The 23,888-nt window shown below is 39.0% G+C and overlaps 1 protein-coding gene across 2 annotated transcripts in view; it reads right to left on the bottom strand.

Annotated features, from left to right (window-relative positions):
* Positions 1-2,595: 2,595 nt before the first annotated feature.
* Positions 2,596-23,888, bottom strand: part of slc6a11b (solute carrier family 6 member 11b) — a 40,279-nt gene continuing 18,986 nt past the window's right edge. For both annotated transcript variants that reach the window (XM_026932776.3, XM_053227014.1), the window contains 6 exons: positions 20,202-20,314; positions 18,633-18,770; positions 14,778-14,880; positions 13,860-13,960; positions 13,065-13,235; positions 2,596-7,937 (listed from right to left, as the gene is read on the bottom strand). In XM_026932776.3, the coding sequence (XP_026788577.1) occupies positions 7,788-7,937; positions 13,065-13,235; positions 13,860-13,960; positions 14,778-14,880; positions 18,633-18,770; positions 20,202-20,314 (776 nt within the window). In that variant the 3' untranslated portion in view covers positions 2,596-7,787. The remainder of the gene's footprint in view (positions 7,938-13,064; positions 13,236-13,859; positions 13,961-14,777; positions 14,881-18,632; positions 18,771-20,201; positions 20,315-23,888) is intronic.

The raw sequence follows: 23,888 nt of genomic DNA, 5'->3' as shown, positions 1-23,888 counted from the left end.
TCCACTGTGTCAGGCATACAGCCTCTGCTGGAACACTTAGTGTAGGAGAGAATGAAAATCATATTGAAAATGTCACTGGTTAATTTGAAACAATCATTTTCTCAGGCTTACAGATTAAATGTAGGCTTTTAAGCACTCCTAAACACTCTTTCCTTTCCCCCCATTTTTATTTGTAAGAACTGGGGCACAGTTGTGATTTACATTTATGGCATTTGGCAGACACCTTTTTCCAGGTCAACTTACAATTATCCCATTTATACAACTGAGCAGTTAAGGGCTAAGGGCCTTGAAGGGATTTGAATTCTCAACCTTCTAATCAGAGTCTAACATCTTAACCACTGAGCTACCACCTTCCCATAAATAAGAATAAAATTTTAAACTGTCTTTTAAAAAGGATATTTTAAAAATGCAGTTTTAAGTAATAAAAGATGAAATCTGAATACTCACCCACCTTTAGCGGCTAATTCATTTTAATCTATATATATCAACAGCATAGCAAAACACCCATATTTTGATGCCAAGCTTTTAGAGCTAAATCTTCATTAGAGCACACAAGCATCTCCTGATTTTTTTTTTAAATTCATATGAACATGCTGTTTAGCATAAAATATTAGTTTCAATATCACAATATAATAGTTTAGCAGTGTCATGTAAGCTAACCAGCTAATGCACTTAACAAGTAGTTATCTGTTATTAAGGAACTAGCCAGGTTTTCTAACGGTGAAACGGTGTCCTATTAACTATTCCCCTATAAACAACATTATGGGTAGTCTGTACCTGCTAGGGTATATGATTTGGATACTGACTATTTGTACTGCAATGTAGGATTTCAAAAGGAAGGATGGAACCTTTATTTAACCAGGATAAAAACTCATTGAGATAAAATCTCTTTTACAAGAGTGACCTGGCCAAGAAGGCAGCAAAAGACGCAACAATTAACACAACAACAACAATTAAGCAAAGAACAACAAAATAATAATAAATAAATAAATAAACACCAGATGGGAAGAATTAGTGGAAAAATAAAAATCAATCAAAAGAACCAAAAAAAATACATAGTAAAACAGTCAAATATCGCAGAAGCAACTTCCATTATGGCTGTACTCAAAATTATTTATAAGTGCCATAGATTCGACCAATGAAGGGAGCACAGTAAGTTTTAAGTGTTCCTGTAAGTTGTTCCATGTTGTAGGGGCATTAAATTTAAAACCTTTTTTCCCCAGCTCAGTTCTAACAAGGGGAACAACAATGTCAATGGTGGAAGCCCGCAGGAAGAAAAAACATGCACTTTTCCAGCACAGAACACAATTAACAGTTCTAAAAAGTAGTTTCAGCTCAGTAAATCTTCACTCTTTTTTCACTAACAGCCTACCAAGGTGAAACATGCACATATGCAGGCTGTCATTAACAACACACAGGTGTAAACCAAAACTCTGCTAAGTCTCTCATTCCTCATCATTCCTCATTCTCTCATTACCATTCCTGTATTTAATACTTAAATATTTGAGCTATAATTTAAACAGATTATTCAACCTGTATTTAATGATTATGAAGTAAATATTAAGTACTTACTGTTGTAAGTATATTTTTTCAGATGCTAAAAACTACTTTATAAATAAGTTGAAATACACAATTTTGTAATTCCTGCTTAAGGTTTTGAATTTGAATTTTAAGAAGCTTGAATTACTTTAAAAATTACTTACAAAATGTAACTGTATGCTCAGAAATGAAATGTACTTGAAACACACCATGGCTACTTTTAATGAAATTCACATGGGAATAGAAGTCAGACAACAATTGAAGAAATTCTGAAAGAGCAAGTTACTGAAGGCAAATGTCCTTGGTCCTTAATGCTGACCATTTCCAATAACCCTGTTGAAACCCCTGTCTATCTTTAAGGTCAGTTATGAGTAACAGCCTCCCTGCTATGTCCTTCCTTTTCTTTCTTGGTGCGTTTCTTCTTCTCCTTTCCTGTGCCATCTTTTCCTCTCTCATGCAATCTCCTCCCTCCCTCACCCCATCTTTTCCTCATCCTGTCCCCTTCACTTGCCAGTCTTTGACTAGCTCAAGGGCATTTGTGCTCTGACGCAATGTGCAGATGCAAGACTGCCTTCACTACATTTTGGTCTTTCCACTGCTTCTGTTAGCTATCATTTGCATCCTATTACAGTTTAGTCATAAAGCCTCATCATTTGCATTATACAGCTGGTATTATTGTAACAAATACCCAGCATTTCCAAATCAAGCATACTCTTATAAAGGAGAAAGGGGTGGAAATTAGTGATTATCTCCAACCGGAGGCTGGACATGCTAGTTTGGATGGCTTACATAATATATATGAAATGCTCTCAAAATGCTTTTTAAAAAACTCAAAATGCTCTAACTATTCTCATGTTCCTTACATACATGTTTAAGTAAGATCAAGATGTAGCATATGAGTTTAGTTCTGATAAATGATCGTAAACAAAATCTGGACTTTTCATATAAAAATTTATACAGATTTGTACAATTTATACAGTTCATCATGTTTGTTGCTGCAACTCAAATTCCTTTATAAATACTTAATCTTAAAAATTTAAACTATTATCAAATCAGTTCAAATCAAATCAAATTTTATTGGTCATACACACAACCATACACAGTAGGACGTGCAGTGAAATGCTTTTTACAACTGTCTGGTGACATACAACAGAATTGACATAAAAACAGAATTTACTTACACAGAAAAAGAAAAATATTAAAATATGCATATAAAAGATAGACGACAAAAAAGTATGAACTGTATGTGGTGGTGTTATTATACAACAATTATGTAGTCAACATATGTGAACAATAAATCAATACTTCAAAATCAGCTATATAGATACATGTTTGGGGGCACCCTGACATTCAGACCTTGTTTACTTCGGTGGACCTCAGGGCTACGTTACCAGGACCATAATGCTCCCAGTAGGGACACCCTTGATGAACAAATGTGAGGGGAGAGGTGAGATAAAGGTTGACCCTAATGATGCCCATAAAAGATTGAATGTACCCTGCCCAAATTAGGGTTACAGGTACCCACGCCTGGAGCCTGGGGTTAGTGTCTGCAGACAAGCGTCTGGAGACTGGGCCACCCATGTAATCCAGTAACCCAGTCCAAAATGGCGAAGTAGAGCTACCTTGTGGGCTCACCACCTGCAAGATGAAGGGTGGGGCTCAGATACAATGCCAGTTGGGTGGCAGGCAGGTGATGGACAGTCTTAGTTGTATTAGATCTGTGGAATGGAAACTGGCTTTGGGAACAAGGAATGTTACTTCACTGGTGGGGAAAGAGCCTGAGTTAGTATGCGAGATTGGAAGGTATGGACTAAATAGAGTTGGCATTATATCCACACAGGGGTCTTGTACCAAACTTCCTGATCAGGGATGGTAAACCCAGGAGAGCCTTCCAGGTTGCTTGGGAGCATCTGGCAGAAGCTTCATTGAGAGACAAATTTAACTCACAGACCATGGAACAGTGGACCAGTAGACCAGCTCTTTACTCCTGCACAGCTTTGTGAGGGTCACAGGAGTTTGCTAATCCAGTTTACATGTGCTTTGTGGATTTGAAAAAGGCTTATGATCATGTGCCTCGACATTTGTTGTGGGAAGTTCTGCAGGAGTATGGTGTATCTGGGTCACTACTCCATGTGATCTGGCCACTGTATGGGCACAGTGAGAGTTGTGTCTGTATTCTTGGTATTAATTTGAGTTTGTTTAGGGCAAGTGTGAGACTCCATCAAAGTTGTGTCTTTTCATAGACAGGATCAAGACTCAGCCAAGGTTGGAGAGGTGCCTAGTATGGAGGCTAGAGAGGTAACATCCCTCTTATTTGCACATCATGATGTTCCTTTGATACAATCCAGACTGGACCTCCAACATGCAGGAATGAATACGCTGGGATGAAAATCAGCACCTCCAAGTCCGAGGCCATGGATTCTTCCAGAAAAGTGTAGGATGCTCTCTTCAGTTGTGGGAAGAGACCTTGTCACTGGCAGAAGAGTTTAAGTATCTTGGGAACTTATTCACAAGTGATGGAATTATAGAGCATGATATTGACAAATAGATTAGGTGACAGCAGTGTTATAGTCACTGTGGTCCGTAGTGGTGAAGCAGAAGTTTACTTTGCAGAAGAATCTCTCTGTTTACTGCTCAAAAAAAGAGAGAAGCTATTTGAAGTGGTTTGGGCACCATACAAGGATGCCCCCTGGCCAGCTCTTGGTAGAGCTGTATCAGGAACTTCCAGCTGCTAGAGACCCAGTGAGCCAGACTCAGGACTCACTGGAGATGTTATATCTCACAATTCTCTTGGAAACACCTGGGAAACGCCATCCCCCAGAAGGATGTGGTATCTGTGGCTGGGGATATTGAAGTCTGGACTGAACTTCTCAACCTGTTGAGACCATGACCCCACTAGGAAAAGCGAAAGGAAAATGATGAATGAATGTTTGAGGGCAAATTTGTACCTACCTGACCTTTAAACACAATCTAAGCATTGAGCTGAACCATTCGTTGTTAATTCAATGAGCACAATGTTTATCTCCTTAGCAAGACAATAATGAGACTTGATTTCACTGAGCATGAGAGTTATACATAGAATACATCTTTTTAGGGATGCAGACACGACAAGCCGTGATGGCCCAAACAAAGATGGCCCAAAAAACAGTCTGGCCTTCTCTGGTCAATCTGTGCTCAGATGGAAGGGTCTAACTCAAGACCTCTGCAGGATCTGAACTCACAAACTTCAGGTCACTAAAGCAGAACTGTAACCACTCAGCTAACACAGATCAGCTATCCCCAGTTCAGCTAACCACTCAGCTATCCCCTGCCACAGTTGAAGTTTTCCATTCAGCAAAATGTTGTAGTCTTGAGAGACATAAATATATTGTAGAAATTCATTCTTCAAAGAGAAAAAATGAGCTTAAATAATAAAACCCTAATGATTGCCCTTGATGTTCAAAACCTTTCAAAGATGAATCTAGGTCAGTATTGTTTTAGGCAATATACTGGGCAACACTGCCCTTTGGGTGGCATAGAATACCAATATCAGATCTGTCCTGAAGTGATGCCTCTACACACTTGAATTTGAGTAAGCTGATGAACCATGCAGCTGACTCCCAGCATGAGGCCATGTCAGCTTGACTGGAAAATGCCAAAGGCCTAAATTGCACAAAAGGAATGAACACATACACGCACACGCACACACACACACACACACACACACACAAGCCAAAAAGACAAATAACAGTTAATAAAAAGATAACGACCTTTAATGAATGTATCTGTAAAGACTGAGAAACTCTGGAAAGTTTGTAAGCATTGCTGGCTTTTTACAGATAAATTCATTAAAGTAGTTTGTTATCTTAAGAAGTTAAGGTAATACTTTATTTGAAGACTAGCTGCACAAGGGCTTTTGTGACATATTCATAAGCATTGCATAATATTTTAGAGTCTTTTAAAGTCCTTTGTAGTCTTTTATAAAGCAGTGATGGAGATAGAGGTTCAGACTTGGATAGAGCTTTGACCAAGATGATGAGCCAAACATACTTCAGCACATCAGCACAGAAATGGTTAAAGAAACACAAAATCAGTGTTTTGCAATGACCATTCAAGTCATTGCAAAATCCAAGATCTTCAATTGTCTCCACTTGTTACTAATTGTAATGTCTATCAAAGTTTATAGCATGTGTTATCACTTATTGTAAATATCTCTTATAGCATGTGTTATTCATTTTCATTCATAAGTTTGACTCATTTTCATCAAGTGTGAACAATTATGAAGGGTACTGTACACAATAGTCTCAGATATCTGCTGTTTTATCAATAACAATGAATATTTTCTTCCCACTAATCTTTAAAAAGCCCACCTCCATATGTAGATGGAAAATCAGCAGCAAATAGACTTGCCAAAGTCTACTCCAGTTCTAGAAATGCACCACCATATTTACAATTCTGAATCTTCAAGTGGATGTGTCTTCAAGTGGCTGGTTGGGGCCCAAATTGCATTCCTCATTGCACTCATTGTTTGGAGAACACTATTCACCCCTCTCACACTTTCTCTCGTTTCTAATATGTGCCTGAGATTCACATCATGTGTCTTCATTTGCAGCTCCACTCGATTGTGCTTTGGCAGGATTTACAGAATAACTGATCCATGGTCATTTTGATTACTACAGCAATACACCATGATACTTAAATTATGGAGATCATTTCTTAATGACAACATGAAAAAAAAATGGGAAAAGAGAAACATTTCTTTTTAACTTTTATTTTTAAAAATGAGTAAGCAGATCATTCTTATATCCTGTGAATACCAAAATCTGTGTAAACAGCACATATAACATTTGCATTATATCTCTAAAACACCATATTGAATGGCATATCAAAAGTCATCCAATAAACACATTTTCTTTTTTTTTTTTTTGTTCATCTCAAGAAATAGAACACACAAAAATGCCCTAACCAAATGTAAAAATATACATCAATCTCAAAAGTTAGGCTATTAAAACAGTAAAACAGTTTACTTGCACAAACAGAGGTGACAGTGTCATGATGAATTAGACCATACCAAAGATCACATGCATGTGCACAGGGTTCACAGTGGATCCAAGACAACTGGACATCTACAGTATCGAAGTAGCTGGGTGCCCTGATATAACACTCTTGTCAGTTCTCTTTCTTAATCAACACTGGGTTTAATCTATGAAACACATTCAATAAACTAGCTAAATCTACCATCATAGTTTTAGAAATATATTTAGCATATTAGGTCAGTCTAATGACAACTACCAATTTAAGGGCACATTTCACTCTACAAATCACATGGTAAAAGTGATAATAGCAGCGAGTGTGTTATCCAGTCCAAAATATTAGGACTCAATTAATCCCTTTTACTGCATATCCCTGTTAAATCCTACTTACCTTTAATCTTTCCCTATCTTAAGGCCCAATCTTGCATAACACCAACAATTTCAAGCCACATTTATCTATAATGGTATCCATATAATGAATGTGTACTGCAAAAAAACCTGACCTTAATCTCATACTTCATCAAAAAAAAAAAAAAAACCTGAACAATTGCCCTTGGGCCACCAGCTTGTCAACAGACTGCTTGTATAACAGTGAGAGTGTGTGAAGTGCCCACTACAGCATTAGAGAGTCAAGCTATCTGAAAATAGTTCAGAAATCACAAAAATGATGAATTGTGTTCAGTCTGTCACCTTGGATTAAACTCAGTTTAACCGTTGTGAAGTGGCATTGAGTCCATGCTGTATAAAATGACACTGAGTGTGCTAAGTCATGCTCGTCCTGCGAGGAGGCCAATGCCAACCAAATGTACCATCATTTTTATCCATCAAATAAAGAATCCTCTACAAACATACCTGTAACATTTGGAATGGTCATAAAATGGATCTTCTACACATTAGGAACATTCTGTAGAGAATAATGCCATTGCCAAGAGTCAAAATGCAGAAACACTTTACAGCACATATTTACCTTGGCTTCACTCTAGGTACAGTCATCACTAGTGTCACAAAAATACACAAAGTACAAGATCACCTTTAACAGACTAGATTTTTGATAAACTTGAATATGAGACTTTTTTATCGTGAAGTTAACTCGTAATGGATGCGTTAATCATTTGTGCAAAAAGGGCAAGACTAAGAATGTGATAATCATTTCTCTTCAACAAAAATCGAGGCAAGATTTAAGTTCTTTTCCTTTACAGTCTTGGTGGATGTGACCGTGTCTTGGTAGGTACAGCTTTAGAAATGTGTCTCCTTCTCCGTAATGGTGGAGATTTTGCCATCCACCCTCATTTTAGCATCAGCATCATTGATGGCATAGGGACTCTTTGCACTGAGGTGGCCTCTCATCCTCAGATCAGAGCTCGGGGTGGTCAGCTTCTTGATTCTCTAAAATTATGAGTAGATTCAACACAGTAAGAGAATTGGTTTCCTCACCATGTGAGGCTAAATGCTAAATTTTTAGGCGTTTTGCAGAGGTAGGTTTTCTAGTAAGGGATCATTTATGATGCTTGGCAGAACTGATTATGATTGTTATTTTAGCTCAAACCTTTTGTATAAAGTTATTTCCTTCAGATAAAATGTTTATATATAGCTAGTTAGCCTTTTCTTCCTGCAGGACATTAGCTAGCTAGGAATTGCTTTTGTGTCAGGAGCAGTAGACAACATTTATCTAACCTCCTGATTCTTGTTTGATGATAGCTACTTAATATGTGGAGGAATCAAACCTGCATAAAGTTTTTAATAATATTACCACACAAACAAAGACCAATTGATCTGTCACATTTAATTAGATTAAATTAAATGGAGTCTGCTAGGTAGCGAAGAATGCTATCTGTAAACTACTTAATGTTATCCCAGCACACAAAATAAGTAGTGTAAGTCTCACTGATAAACTGCTGCCTTTCTGTACTGAACAGCCAAGTGTTTAAATTACAGTTGACGCCAGTATTTAACATACATCTACGCTAAATATATTCAATCTCAGTTTTTCACAGCTCCACACATTTCATGTTACCATAACTTTCTTTTGGCAAAGTCAATTAGGGTATCTACTTTGTTCACATCAGAGGTTATTTTAAAACAAATCTATTAAAGATAGGTTTATTTTAGCTTTAATTCACTATTTCAGAATTACAGTGGGTCAAAGGTCTACATACACCAAGTTGACTGTCTCTTTAAACAGTTTGGAAGATTCCAGAAAATTATGTAATGACTCTTATAAGCTCCTGATTGACCAATGACATAATTAAGAGTTAATAGTGACTGCACCTGTGGCTGTATTAAAGAGCCTATCTTTAAAGCCAACATTTTTGCCCTCGATACCATAGGAAAATCCAAACAACTCAGCCAAGACACCAGAAAAAATTATAGACCTTCACAAGTCTGGTTTCTCCTTAGGGGAAATTTCCAAACAACAGAAGTTACCACTAGCATGTGTACAGACAACTGTATGTAAATATAAAAATCTTTGGAACACACAGACACTACTTCACTCAGGAAGGAGGCACAAATTAACTCCCAGGGATGAACAAACCTTGGACTGAAAGGTTCAACTTAATCCCAAGACAACAACAAAGGCATCAGTTACCAAAGTATGTACATCCAGCAGTAAGAGAATACCACATGGCCATGGCCTGAAAGGCTGTCACACAAGAAAGAACCCCCTGATAAAAACCATAAAAAGACAGATTGACATCTGCAGGTGATCACCAGCTCAAAGACCTAGCCTTTAGGAGGACTGTTCTCTGGACAGGTGAAACAAATATTGAACTTTTGGCCATAATGATCAGCGCTATGTATACAGGAAAAAAGTGAAGCTTTTAAATCAAAGAACACCATCCTAACTGTGAAACATAGGGATGGCAGCATCGTGTTGTGTGAGTGTTTGCTGGAAAAGGGACTGGTGTACTTCAGAAATTCTATGGCATCATGACTAAGGAGGAATATGTAGAAATACTCCTAAAGACATGCATTTCAAGACCTGCAACCAATTTGGGTCTTCCAGAAGAACAATGATCCTAAGCATACCTCCAAAGTTGTAACAAAATGCCACAGCATCCCATAGAAAATTTGTGGACTAAACTGAAAAATGTGTCCAAGGAGGCTTACAAAGCTTACTGAGATACAGTCATGGGAAAAAGAAAGTACAACCTCCTTCAATTCTATGTTTCTAACTACTGGGGCCTAAAGAACAATTGTGTGGTCCTCACCAACCCAAAATGGCAAAATATTAAGCTCTTAACACCAAATCACTGGTCAGTAAATTAGCAAGAATTAAACAAACAGATAAAGTAACTTAGTATGGGATATCTTTTCCCTTTGATTTCTTTTAATGTTTAAGCCTTCTAGGTAAACCTGCGGACAGCTTTTTACAGAAAGAAGAGTCAGTGTTATTCCTTTCAATGTTGATGGCTTCAAACAGTAGGCTTCAAACATATTCTCTATAGGGTTCAAATCTGGACTGTGACCAGGCCAACACATGAGCCCTATGGACTAACACATGAGCCCTATGGACTTGTTCTCAAGCAGCTCTGGTGGTCTTTGCAGTGTGGGCAGGAGCATTGTCTTGTTGAAAAATAACACTGATTGATCCACTTTAGAAAACAACTTCAGTTATGGGATGCAAACCTTTCTACCATGTTCTCCTGTATTCCAAAGCATTAATTGGCTTTTCACAGTGAAGCAGCTCACCAGTACCAGCAGCTGAAAAGGCTCCCCATACCATGACACCTCTTCCTCCATGCTTAACTGTGGTCAAGATGCATTCATTATTTCTCACCAGATCTTTGAAGACACCTCTCTGGAGCATCACCATGCAACTCAAACTGGCGATCCATCACTCCATATAACTCTGCTGAAACACTCTGAATCAAGCTTTCCATATTCTGCCAAAAACCTAATTCTGTCTTTGATGTTTTTCTGAGACAGCACTGGCTTTTTAACACATCTTATAGACACAAAACCTGCATTGGATAACCATTAGATAGACATTTTGGGCTATCAGGTGCGTGTCTACATCACGTAAAGAAGAAAGGACAACAGCCATGACCAATTGTGGCTGCTCATCAATCTGAGAAGGGTTATAAGGCCATCTCCAAACAAATTCACCATTCTACAGTGAGAAGGACTGTTTACAAATGGAGAGCCTTCAAGACAGATGCCAATCTTCCTAGGAGTGGGCGTCCCAGCAAATTCACTCAAAGGTTAGACTGTTTAATGCTAAGAAATATAAAGAAAAACCTACATCATGTGACCTACAGGCCTCTGTAGGAACATTAAATGTTTATGTTTATGACCCCACAATCAGAAAAAGAGAAAGAATATGGCAGCACGACTTAGGTTTGCAAAATTGCATCATAACAAACTACAAAAGTTCTATTCTATAAATATGAAGGTGCTTCTTCATATTACTGAATTATAGGGTGTACATATTTTTTCCCACTTGGTTTACTTTTTGGGGAAAAAAAGACTACATATTGAAATCTGTTCTGTTTTTTGTTGTCACCTGAGGTTATTGCTTATAGAAGCTGGTATGGACCACACAATTGATATTTAAGCCCTGATAAATAAAAACATAATTGAAGGAGGATGGACTTTCTTTTTCCCATGACTGTACATCTGTTCTGTCAGGAGGAATGGGCAAACATTCCATCAAAATATTGTGAGAAGCTTATGGAAGGCTACCCAAAGAGTTTGATTCAAGTTAAGCAATTAAAAGGCAATGCCACCAAATACTAACAAAGTGTATGTAAACTTCTGAGCCACTGAAAATCTGAAATAGTAAATAAAAAGTATTATTTTAATTTTTATTAAATCTATCTTAGCTGTATTAGCTATTATTTTGAAATGACCTCTTATGGAAATAAAGTAGATGCTAAAAACCTAAGTTGACACTAAAAATCTAAACTGCATAATTGTGTTTATAATTGAAATTATTATAGTTATAATTGAAAACTGCAACAAAATATTTCCCCGACATTTTTAAAATAACAAACTCAGGGTGCTGTAAATACCATCTGCATTTAATTTTTACAATCATAATTGTTTCTGCCTTGGGGAAGCAAAATAAAATAAAATAAAATAATAAAATAAATGTAGACAGACATTTTAATGTGTGGTTAGTAAAATGCCAAACAAATATAGCCATGGCTAGCTAGCAAAAACTTAATTACACATCTCAAACACAGTAAGCAACAACCAAGCTCATGTGACATTTTGTAGCTCACTCTATCAATAAGATGTGGCACAATGGGGTCAGACAAGGGCAGAGTTACACATGCAGCATGGCATCAAGTCTGCATTGTGCTCAGAATATCTTTCCAACCCTGCTGTTTGGAGCAAATTGCATCTTTGGCCTGTCATGGCTAATCAACTAGATGTTTCTCAAAATGATTTAGCTAAGAATCTGGCCCTGTTATTGTGACCTGTCAGAAGTGCTGACAGGTCACATGGTGGAAGATGAGTGAACTTTCACAAAAAGGGAACAAAAAGGACATTTGTCCAATCAAACTGTTTTAAAAAACATGTCAAGTAAGCTACTGAAAAAGTATAGTGTTATATAAAACTAGAGCTTGAAATCCTCAGAACACTTTACTATAAGTCTCACAGATAAGCAGTATATTAATACTTAATTAATGCTTTCATAATGATGAATTCATACATGCACTAATCATTAGCACATAATGAAGAATACACTGTACATACACAACCTAACAAACATAAACTGAATTATATAATATTAATAATGGTAATACTTAAGTATTAACATTTTGTTGACTCATTCTCTTAATTAATATCATGACTGGAAGAATTAATAAAGATCATTTACCTTATGAAAATTTGTCTGGAAACAGTCTCAATCACAAACAAACTCAAATGAAAGGCTACAGTGTAAGTTTCAGACCCTTTTGAATATTTGTTTTCCAACACCCCAAATCTAAACTAAACACTAACACAAGATATATTATAAATAAAAATGAAATATGCATACTGTTACAATTTTCACCTGTGGTGTGAAACATACAGTACATAATAGTGCTCACTACGATTCCCTACAGTTTAAGTAGAATTAATTAGAACTACGTGCCTTTTAATCCATAATCGCAATCTGAATCTGGCACTGTTCTTACCTGGGTTAGCATTTTTAGGGGAGGTATTGCATTATTATAGTAAAAGCATTATTTAATGCATTTGTTGTTGAAACATATAATTTAATTAATATCATAATATAATTTAATGTGCCATAGAATGGCATATAAATCAGTGTATCAACTCTGGTTTGCTGTTTTGCTCTGTACATTATAGTGCAAAGATTAATCAGTCTTAGCATCTAGTTGTTTGTCAAACAATGCAGAAATAGTTTTCTCTGATTCTTCAAGATTTTTCAAGTCTTGTAACATATTTCAGCTGAACATACATCATCACCTATATTTACTTTCTTAGCAGTAGTAGATCATTATACTGGTAAACTAATTTAGTATGGGGGAAAAGGCAAGTGTCAAGATGAAAAATTACCTCCATGAAGGTTCCTTCTGTTTTCCAGATCTGGACTATAATGCCCAGAGGGATGCAGATCATCGAGGACATTGCCATCGTCCATCCTATGCCGTAACCCCAGTCTGGATAAGTGTACACATTGTTGTATTTCAGGGGCTTGTACTTGATCAAGAAGAAGAGGAAAATTCCCTAAAAGAAAGAGATTAAATAATGATCATAGAGACAAGATTTCAGACAATTTTTTGCCAAACTGAAATCATTATTGGTATTGGTTCATATGTAAGGCATAAAACATGACAGGACATGCTTTATTAGTTAAAATAAAGTTAAAAGACAATTAAAAAACACAGTTTCTCATAAAAGTCCTCTGCCTCGAAGACTTTCCTGTGGTGAAAAGTTTATTTACTGTTACAACGCTCTGATACTGGAGACTCCTTCTATAAATGTTAAATAAATGTCTCCTTCCAGAAAACTCATCTTTGATAAATAATGACACACTTTTTAATCCATTTAGATCTTAGATTATGTGGAGCGCCTGCCATACAAGAAGAAATTATAACATATTAGAATGAGCGCATTAATAGAAACCTGCGATTTTCATTACAGCCAGAATTACTGTCAGAAGTGCTTTTATAGAAAATGAATCAACAACTTCTGACCCATCAGATTTGACAAATCAGCTGTGGTAAAATTAAAAAGAAGGTGTGCATACATTTCAAATGAACTATAAAAAAAATCTAAGAAATATCATATAATATGGAAAAAAATGTGTCTGTAGAGATATCACTGCTGAAAATATGATGCACAACTTACTGAACAGATGCCAGGGGTTAGGATCTTCCAGCACCACTTGATGAAAAATATGGGCTTGTAACCAATCATGTCCTCAATGTTCAAATAAAACTTGTCACTGCCTGAAAATAGCATCAAATGAACATGATGTAATCTTTCAACTCTCTTCAGAATGATCACTCATTACATACACAGCTAATGGTTTCTTATATAATATGAAACTCTGATTAATAAACGAATGCAGTCTTTTGCCTGATTTCTGCAAAAATATCTTAATATTTGCAATACATGTCACGTTCCAGCAGGTGTCAGGGCAGCTACACATGTGAACCTCTCCTTAGACATATAATGTGCATCAATAATCTTATACATGAAGACCCATTTGAAGCAGCCAATAATTCAATACGATACCACTGAGACCTATTTCACTGTGCTTTGATATTGTGGATGTGATGTTAATAAAATAAAGCATTTGCTTTAAGTAGTGGCAGGCCATGGATTTTTCACTGGGGCTTAGTGTGGCTAACAGGCACAAAGGTCACACCCCTTAGACTGAGAGTGGGAGTATACACACACACACACACACACACACACACACACACACACACACACACACACACACACACACACACACACACACACACACACACACACACACACACACACACAGACAGGCAGAGAAAAGAGAGATGTCTTGATCAACTTTTGCCTAACACAAAAGTGCAGTGAATCAGTGCAACCATATTGTAAATATTGCGATTAGAGCATGTATTTAACCCAGTCAATCTCGATAGCTCCATGTCATATGGAAAATGCTACATTCCTATTTCCTGTCACTATTAATCATTTATGAAAAAGTACATAAAAATACATAAGGCTCTTGCTTTCTCAATGTGCTGTGTCTACAGTATGAAATATTGAAGTGGAAGAAGGCTTTACCATAGACCCAGCCGATGCAGATGGACTCAAAGATGGCCACAAAAAGCAAACACATCCCACTGGCAGCATAAGAATCAAACAACTGGAACACATACATGCCACCCTGACAATGGAAGAAATCAGAATACGTTTAAATAAAAATAAAATCATTCTCATCAAATCAATCATGCACTAGCCTTTTCTGCAGATCACATCTATACGTTCAGTTCTATGTTCACATACAATTTATTTGCCACATCTTCTATACAGGAAATATCAATGTTCTTTGACAAGCACATGATATATATCAATGTATCAAACTTTAACTAGACTGCAGTATATAGAACGTGGTGCAAAAAAGTTGGTTTGAACTTTTTTTTTTCCTATGGGACTGGACTGGATTTATTCCTGACTTGTACAGTATATAATAGTCATATGACTGGACAGTATTCAGAATAAAACTATTTCCATATCTAAACTTGTTCAATGTAGACCTGTGTATCAAACTAATTTTTCATAATGGGCCACACTACACTTAGTTCGATGTCAAGTCAGGGGTGGGAAAATAAATATAATTTGCAAAATTATTTACAAATAAAAAATATGCTTGCATAAGTATACACAACTGTTGCTTTGAAACTCCTAAATTAGTTCTTTGGGGAAGGAGACATGATTACAGTGTCAAGTTTTTAGCTTGCTCATTAAGAATGACCTCATTAGCGCTTTTGCAGTAGCTGAGTTTATTGCTCTATTTTACCCACCAGTGGAATAACATATAAGCTCTTTTTACAAATCTTTCAATTCTATTCTGGTCCAACACAACTATTTTAATTTACAACATAGGTTCTAAATTCATTTTGTGGGCAGTCCCAGCCATATGTTTGACGGCCCTGGTGTAGACAAGCCTTATTTGCTGTTACAGACTGTTACACCAAACACTGTTACTAAGTTTGTTATTGTTAATGGAAAATATTTACTTAGAAAAGTGCATTATGGTGTCCCGCAAGGTTCTATTTTAGATCTATATATGTATATCTTTTAGGTATGTGTACACCGATCAGCCATAACATTAAAATCACCTGCCTAATATTGTGTAGGTCCCCCTTGTGCCGCCAAAACAGCTCTGACCTGTCGAGGCATGGACTCCAAAGACCTCTGAAGGTGTGCTGTGTCTGGCATCAAGACGTTAGCAGCAGATCCTTTAAGTCCTTTAAGTTTTGAGATCTTGATTGGATTGAGATCTGGGGAATTTGGAGGCCAAGTCCACACCTTGAACTCTCTGTCATGTTCCTCAAAAATTCCTGAACAATTCTTGCAGTGTGGCAGGGCACATCATCCTGCTGAAAGAGGCCACTGCCATTAGGGAATACCATTGCCAGGTGGGTGTTACAAGTCAAGGTGTTACAAGTCAAGGTAACATCCACATGAATGCCAGGACCCAGTGTTTCCCAGCAGAACATTGCCCACAGCTCTGCCAGCTTGCCTTCTTCCCATAGTGCATCCTGGTGCCATCTTTTCCCCAGGTAAATGACACACACGTACCCGGCCATCCACTTGATGTAAAAGAAAGCGTGATTCATCAGATCAGGCCACTTTCTTCCATTGCTCCATGGTCCAATTCTGATGCTCACGTGCCCATTGTATGAGCTTTACACGGTGTACGGGGTTCAGCACGGTCATTCTGACTGGTCTGTGGTTACGCTTCCAATGCATCAACTTCAGGAACTGACTGTTCACTTGCTGCCTAATATATTCCACCCCCTGACAGGTGCCAATCCATGTTATTCACTTCACCTGTCAGTGGTTTTTAATGTTATGGCTGATCTGTGTATATATATTCAGTATGTACCACTATATATTGCTTCAAATACTGTCCTCTGAACACTTGCCTCAATGGAAGGGATCAATGGAAGACTTAAGGAAAATCTAACCATTTCTACAACGGAGTTAATATGGTCAATATCACAAATTTGTTTACATTTAAATAATGACCTAGAAATAGTGCTGAATAGTTAAGCAATATCGCATGAGCAAGAGTGCGGTTATACTGAATATCCCCACGGCTGTGATTCAGTCTTATGCCCAAGGCCGAATCACAGCCGTGCCGATATTCAGTATTTCCACATGATTGAGTGTGATATTGCTTTTATGCAACAGTTCTATAAACAAGAAATTAATATAAATTACTGACATTTCGGACACAATATGGCCAAATGTTCTGTTTATTTTTGCTCCACTAGTGAAATAGAAATAGATCCCAGAGAAACCACACTCACTTTATAAAATGTTGGGTAGCTGGCTAGCTAGCTCACATGGATTTGTACATTCCCTTAAAGGTGCTTCCGGTAAAATTGGCATCCATTCTTCCTTTTCATCTTCATCTGACGATTTTTCATATTTTAAGTCAAAAGTTATATTCATAAAAATTGTATTGTTTGCCATGTCCACTGATGTTAGCAACAATACAATGGTTCGAAATGGGAAATGGACTTTTACAGGGTGTACACAGACAAGCAGAGTGATACACACAGTAAAACTTCCCAGTGCGGTTATACTAAATATAAGCATTCTTGGAACGCTGCGCTGTCATGGTAGCGTGGAACTACATTACGCATCAGTTGTTGTATAATATTGAAATATATAAGATATTTAACATTTCGTTTCTTTGTTTTAAATTTTCCAAAATTCTAACACATTCTGTTTATTTCCAATTAAAAAAAAAAAAAAAAAGGCTTGGTAAGTCAGGTAATCATACACAGGTAATCATACTTCGCAAAGAGTCATTGTGAGAGTCTGTGTATATATATAGGCTGAGAGTGTGATTAGAAACAGGTGTGTCTAGTTAGTATTTGGGTGAGTGTTAACATGCCAGTTGGGGATTGTAGTCTGTGGCGGCCATGTTTGCAGGCCACGGTGTGTTCTGGGAAGTGGAGTTCCCAGTGTATTCAAGCGTTAGCATGACACTGATAATACATACAACTATACTTATCAGAGTTAGCAGCACAGACACAAATATTGGATCAATAGAAAATTTCTTCTCATAAATTCCAATAAACCAGAAATACTAGTCTGCTCACAATAAGGTCATAGATTACAAATAGCAGAACCTTAACCATGAAGCTAACACTATACTCAATTATGTACAGACCATTTGTATTAGTACCACCTGATTACGTCTTACAATTTTTCTGTCAAGCATTTTGTAAATACTTCCAAACACCTCTCTTGACCCTTTTGCCATTGACGGTGACAATTTCCTCAATCACTGTCACACATGATTTGTTTCATCAAGCGACTTAATGATTATTTTATGAACAGTGTTATGTGTGGCAGAGCTTAACTGGAATAAAACATACAGCTTCATGAAGGTTAAGTTTTCAGACATCACAAATGTGAAGGACAGACCTTAGATAGTTTACAGATAGTTCTCTCCTGTTGTACCTGTAGTTGCTTTATTTTACTTCTGGTTAGTATTTTTTTTTTAATGAATACACAGAGTTATAATGTAAAGCCAAGCCATATTATTTAGGGAGCCAACAGAGTGGCTACTGTAAAGCCAAGCCATATTATTTAGGGAGCTAATTTGCTAGGTATGTTGGTTGTATTGGTAGCTGTGTCTTTGTCTTTGTAGCTATGTATTTGCCAGAGTGTATGACCAAATACTGTATATTAGAACTACAAGCACAATGTACAAGCATTTAAACATTACTTTAAATTTTTTGCACAATAGACACTGCATGCGATGTAAAAATTTCTGTAAACAATGTCACATCATTTCTTGGACTCTAGACTGAGAATCCACCAGTGCTCAAGATGGCATTTACAGCACATTTCATAAAGTATACAAATGCATTGTTTTTTCCCCATTTTTCTTACCTCTGTCAACATGGTTAGACCCAAAATATAAGAAGCCACAGACATTCCTAAGATCAGGAGCTCTCGACGGTATCCCACTCTGAAGGTTTTGGGGTACATGTCCACCACGGCAGTCACAAGACTCTCTACACACACAAACTACAAAACAGAATCGATATTTAATGTGTAATCATATGAATTCTTCATTCCATTATAAGTATATGCATGGTTATATACAGCTAATAAAATTTTAGTTTTTTTGCCATAATCTGTGTAAATTTAATCGATAATAGCTTTTCCATGCTATAGCATCATTTCATTTTTAATGAAACAAAAATTCAATGTTTTGTTTTGTCCCAAATAGAACATAATGGTTAGAGAAGTATATTACTGAGGGGAGATAATACACCGATCAGCCATAACATTAAAACCACCTGCCACAAGACCTTTGAAGGTGTGCTGTGGTATCTGACACCAAGACGTTAGCAGCAGATCCTTTAAGTCCTGTAAGTTTCGAGGTGGGGCCTCCATGGATCAAACTTGTTTGCCCAGCACATCCAACAGTTGCTCGATCGGCTTGAGATCTGGGGTCAACACTCTTTCATCTTCCTCAAACCATTCCTGAACAATTTGTACAGTGTGGCAGGGCGCATTATCCTGCTGAAAGAGGTCACTGCCATTAAGGAATACCATTGCCATGAAGGGGTGTACTTGCTCTGCAACAATGTTTAGGTAGGTGGCAAAGTAACCTCCACATGAATGCCATTAACCAAAGTTTCCCAGCAGAGCATTGCTCAGAGCATCACGCTGCCTCTGCTGGCATGCCTTCTTCCCATAGTGTATTCTGGTGCCATCTCTTCCCCAGGTAAACGATGCACACGCACCTGGCCGTCTACATGATGTAAAAGAAAACGTGATTCATCAGACCAGACCACATTCTTCCATTGCTCCAATGCTCACATGCCCATTGTAGGCGCTTTTGGTGGTGTACAGGGGAAAGCATGGGCACTCTGACTGGTCTGCGGCTATGCAGCCCCACACGGAGCAAGCTGTGCTGTGCACGCTGTGTGTGTTCTGACACCTTTCTATCCAGCATTAACTTTTTCAGCAATTTGTGCTGCAGTAGCTCTTCTGTGGGATCGGACCAGATTGGCTAGCCTTCGCTCCCCATGTGCATCAGTGAACCTTGGGCGCCCATGACTCTGTCACCGGTTCACCGGGTGTCCTTCTTTGGACCACTTTTGGTAGGTACTAATCACTGTATACTGGGAGCACCCCACAAGATCTAGCCATCACAAAGTCCATTGTCCATGTCGCTCAGATCCTTACGCTTGCCCATTTTTCCTGCTTCCAACACATCACCTTCAAGAACTGACTGTCCACTTGCTGCCTAATATATCCCACCCCTTGTAAGTTGACATTGTAATGAGATAATCAATGTTATTCACTTCACCTGTCAGTGGTTTTAATGTTATGGTTGATTGGTGTATAACATAATGTTAAAAATATGAGAAACGGTTATACATACAATGCTAGAATAGATTTATTTTCTGATTTAATTTCATTTTAATTGGTGGAGATTTTTATTACTTGACTGTCCAGGCCAAGGAAGATGAGCATCATGAAGAAGAGGCACGCCCACAGAGGTGACCATGGCATCATGGTCACAGCTTTTGGATATGCAATAAAAGCCAGACCTGGTCCTGAAATAGATGATAAATATGTAATTATAATAAGAACATATGTGTGGTCCATTCTGAAGTCATGACTATTCCCTATTCCATGAGAAATCTCTGCCCTCCCTAGTGAGAAGTGCATAGTGCAATTCTAAGCTAATGACAGTATTCAGTTAAGAGTGTGTATTTCATACTAAAATTGTGCAACGTGTGTTTAAAGTACAAATATATCCCTAATAATGTGATAATACATTCTTCTAAATGTATACAAAATTCTCATCCATAGCAGCATGACCCCATATTTTGTCATTCCTGAAGGCCTAGAAGGGAGGTCTAGATCTTCTTTTGCATTTTTCCAGTTTTTTCTTTATCCATCCGAACTCCTGAGCATCAAATGTCACATCACATCAAATTGTGAGACACATTTTTACCCTGTAAGCAACCAAAGTGGTTAGAGACTAGATGTTTTTAATATGAAACAGTGTATCCCTCATACACGCCACTAAAACATGGAAGTCTCATTGTTCTGTTCATTTTACTCTAATTACTTCCTAGCAAAGAAGCAGCATCATCAAGCATCATCATCAATCAAGGCAGAATTGTCCCTCTGAAACATCAACTGAGTCTGAAAGTTAATGTTTTAGTGGGAATTTTATCCTAGAAAAATGTACTGGAATGAGTTCAGTTGTAAAGCCATTTACAACTTCACAGTTACTGCAGCGTGTATGGTGAATATTCATAATTTCACCACAATGCTGTTGAATTCTCAAATCTGAAGGTATTTATTAATATTCTATAACAGTAGAGCTCTGACAGTAGTTCTGGCTATAATTTTGTGAAAGCCGGTACAGTGGGCCGATACTCCAGCAGCCGCCCCAACGACCACCTCCACCATGGCCCACATCACGCTGTCCAAGATGGGGCCTCAGGACGAACCGAAAACATCCCTGGATCTGTTCGAGCTCGCAGCAGTGGTGTGGGGCTGGTGGGAGGCATAGTGGGTGATCTGCGTGCTCGTGGCCCAACAGCTTCCGATGGCGAACCTGCTGGAGTATCCGGACCTGTGGCGGCGATATTGCAATGGGTCGGCTGCACCCCCAAACAGCAATGTTAGCACTTCCGCTCGCTGCTCTACAGCAAGCTCGGCTGCCCCTTTGCATTCACCCAACAGCTCCAGGACTCTGCTCAAAGGTGGCAGAGGAGCACGTCAACATCCTGGTACTGGAGCAGTTTGTCACCTGACTACCAGAGGGGACGGCAGAATGGGTCAGCTGGGTGAGGGCCACTTGACAGCGTATCTGTAGGCAGGGGAGCCTCTCCCTTCTCCTTCTCTCTCTCGCTCCCCGCCCTCCCCCGTCCCTGCAACATGAAAACGGGGGCCAATTCCCCCAAAACCAGTTCCCTGATCCTGCATTTTCCTGCCCCCTCCCTCTCCACCTGTGTCTCTCCTTCTGCTCAGGTGGGTGATTCCAGAACCACAGGTGTGCAAGTAAGGCCTCGGCCATTCTGCTGGCATTACGGGGAACCCAGGCATTTCCAGGACCAGTGCCACATGATGGAGGTGGGGGTGTTGGTCCCGATCCCCAACACGCCACAGGCCACCCCTGATCTAGCTGGGACATACTGCATAAGGTGATACATACCACAGTACATACCACTACAGTGGTGGATTCAAACCTCAATTGACAAATGTCTGGTTCAAGATAAGGCATTGGGGAATGCACCCATGGTGAAGATGAGGTGTGTACACGGGGATGTTCATGAATGTCTGCTGGTGCCGGTCATCATTAAATTCTGGGGGCAAAAACATATAGTGGAGGCGGTGGTTAGTCCTCACCTCACCCATCCACTAATTCTGGGGACAAATTGGCCAGGGTTCCGGACATTAGCAAAAGAAATGTTTTGGATGGGTCCTGCCATAGTGAGAGACGGTGTGGAATGTGTGCAGCATTGGCTGGAGAGGTGGTGCCGGGGCCGTCAATGTCAGCTCCATGTCAGGGAGACAGGGAGAGTGGAGAGGGCTCCATCCCTCCACTCTTGGCAGAGATTCCCCTTGGGGATTTCCCCTTGGAGCAGTCGCGTGACGAGAACCTGAGGCACACTTTCGAACAAGTATGAGTAATCAATGGTCAGCAAAGCCAGCCTAATGTGCTATCCCAATATTTTTCAATTATTAATGATAGGTTATACTTCTTGACGTAGGACACTCAGACCCAAAAGGAAACGACCCAACTGTTGGTCCCAAGGGGCCGTTGGAGAAATGTTATTCAGCCACCATAATCCAATGATGGGGCCCTTGGGGCAGGAAAAAACACTAAACTGACTCATGGCCCATTTCTATTGGCCGGGCATTTGTGGCGATGTTCGAAGGTGGTGTTCGGCATGTCACGAATGTCAGCTGGTGATTTTGCCAGCCACCCCAAAAGTGCCATTGCGCCTTTTACCATTAATCGAGGTCCCCTTCGAAAGAATTAGCATGGACTTCATTAGGCCATTAGATCAGACTACTTGAGGGCATCACTTTGTGTTAGTTCTAGTGGACTACACAAAGCAATACCCGGAAGCAGTGCCTCTTCGCAATATATTCTCAGACAGCGTAGCAGAGGCACTCTTCCATGTTATCTCCCAAATCAGGATCCCAAAAGAGATCCTGACAGATCAGGGCGCAACCTTCATTTCACGGACACTATGAGAGCTTTATGAGTCGTTGGGGATTAAATCAATTCGCACCAGTGTTTACCATCCGCAGAGAAATGTGCTGGTCGAGAGACTTAATCAAACGCTTAAAAATATTATTCGGAAGTTCATTCACGATGATGCGCACAATTTGGATAAGTGGCTCGAGCCCCTGTTATTTCTAGAACAAGAGTTCCCGCAAGCCTCCATGGGCTTCCCCAATCGAATTGTGCAAGTCTCACAGCATCTTAGATGTCATTTGTCTAAGAAAATTGGGAGGAGGGACCTTCTAATAGTAAAAGTGAAATTCAGTATGTTCTTGATCAGAGAGCAAAACTCCACACCCTGGGACAATTAACACAGGAGAATTTGCTACAGGTGCAAGAACATCAATCCCGGCTGTATAACAGGGGTACTTTGCTACAGGAATTTGCACCGGAAGATAAAGTGCTCGTATTATTACCCACATTGAGTTCCAAAATACTCCAAGTGGCAAGGTCCCTTCCTTCCCGGTTATTCAGGGACATCGACTATGAGGTAAGGTGAAAGGAAAGAGGTGGGGGAGCGGCAGGTTTACCACCTCAACCTCCTCAAACCATGGAGGGGGGTGGTTCCCGTGGCTTTGGCAATGGTTGTTCCAGAGAGGGAGGAGCTAGGACCGGAAAATAGCGGCTGAATGAAAATCTCAAAATGGTCGGCTCAATCCAGCCCAGTCCTCCCAAATCATGGAGGTTGCCAAGCTGCAGGCAGAGTTTTCTGATGTGTTCTTGCCTCTACTCTGTCAGACTAATCTCACTGAACACCACATTGAGATGCCCCCAAGGCGGTGGTGGACGGCCGCCCCTACCGTTTGTCCGAGCACAAAAAATAGCTGGCTCAGGTCGAGCTTAAGGCCATGCTCAATATGGGGGTAATTGAGGTGTCC

Source organism: Pangasianodon hypophthalmus, chromosome 20, assembly GCF_027358585.1.
Source record: "Pangasianodon hypophthalmus isolate fPanHyp1 chromosome 20, fPanHyp1.pri, whole genome shotgun sequence".
Lineage (NCBI taxonomy): Eukaryota > Metazoa > Chordata > Actinopteri > Siluriformes > Pangasiidae > Pangasianodon > Pangasianodon hypophthalmus.
Note: the sequence above shows the minus strand (reverse complement) of the source record. Positions and strands in the feature narration are given on the sequence as shown.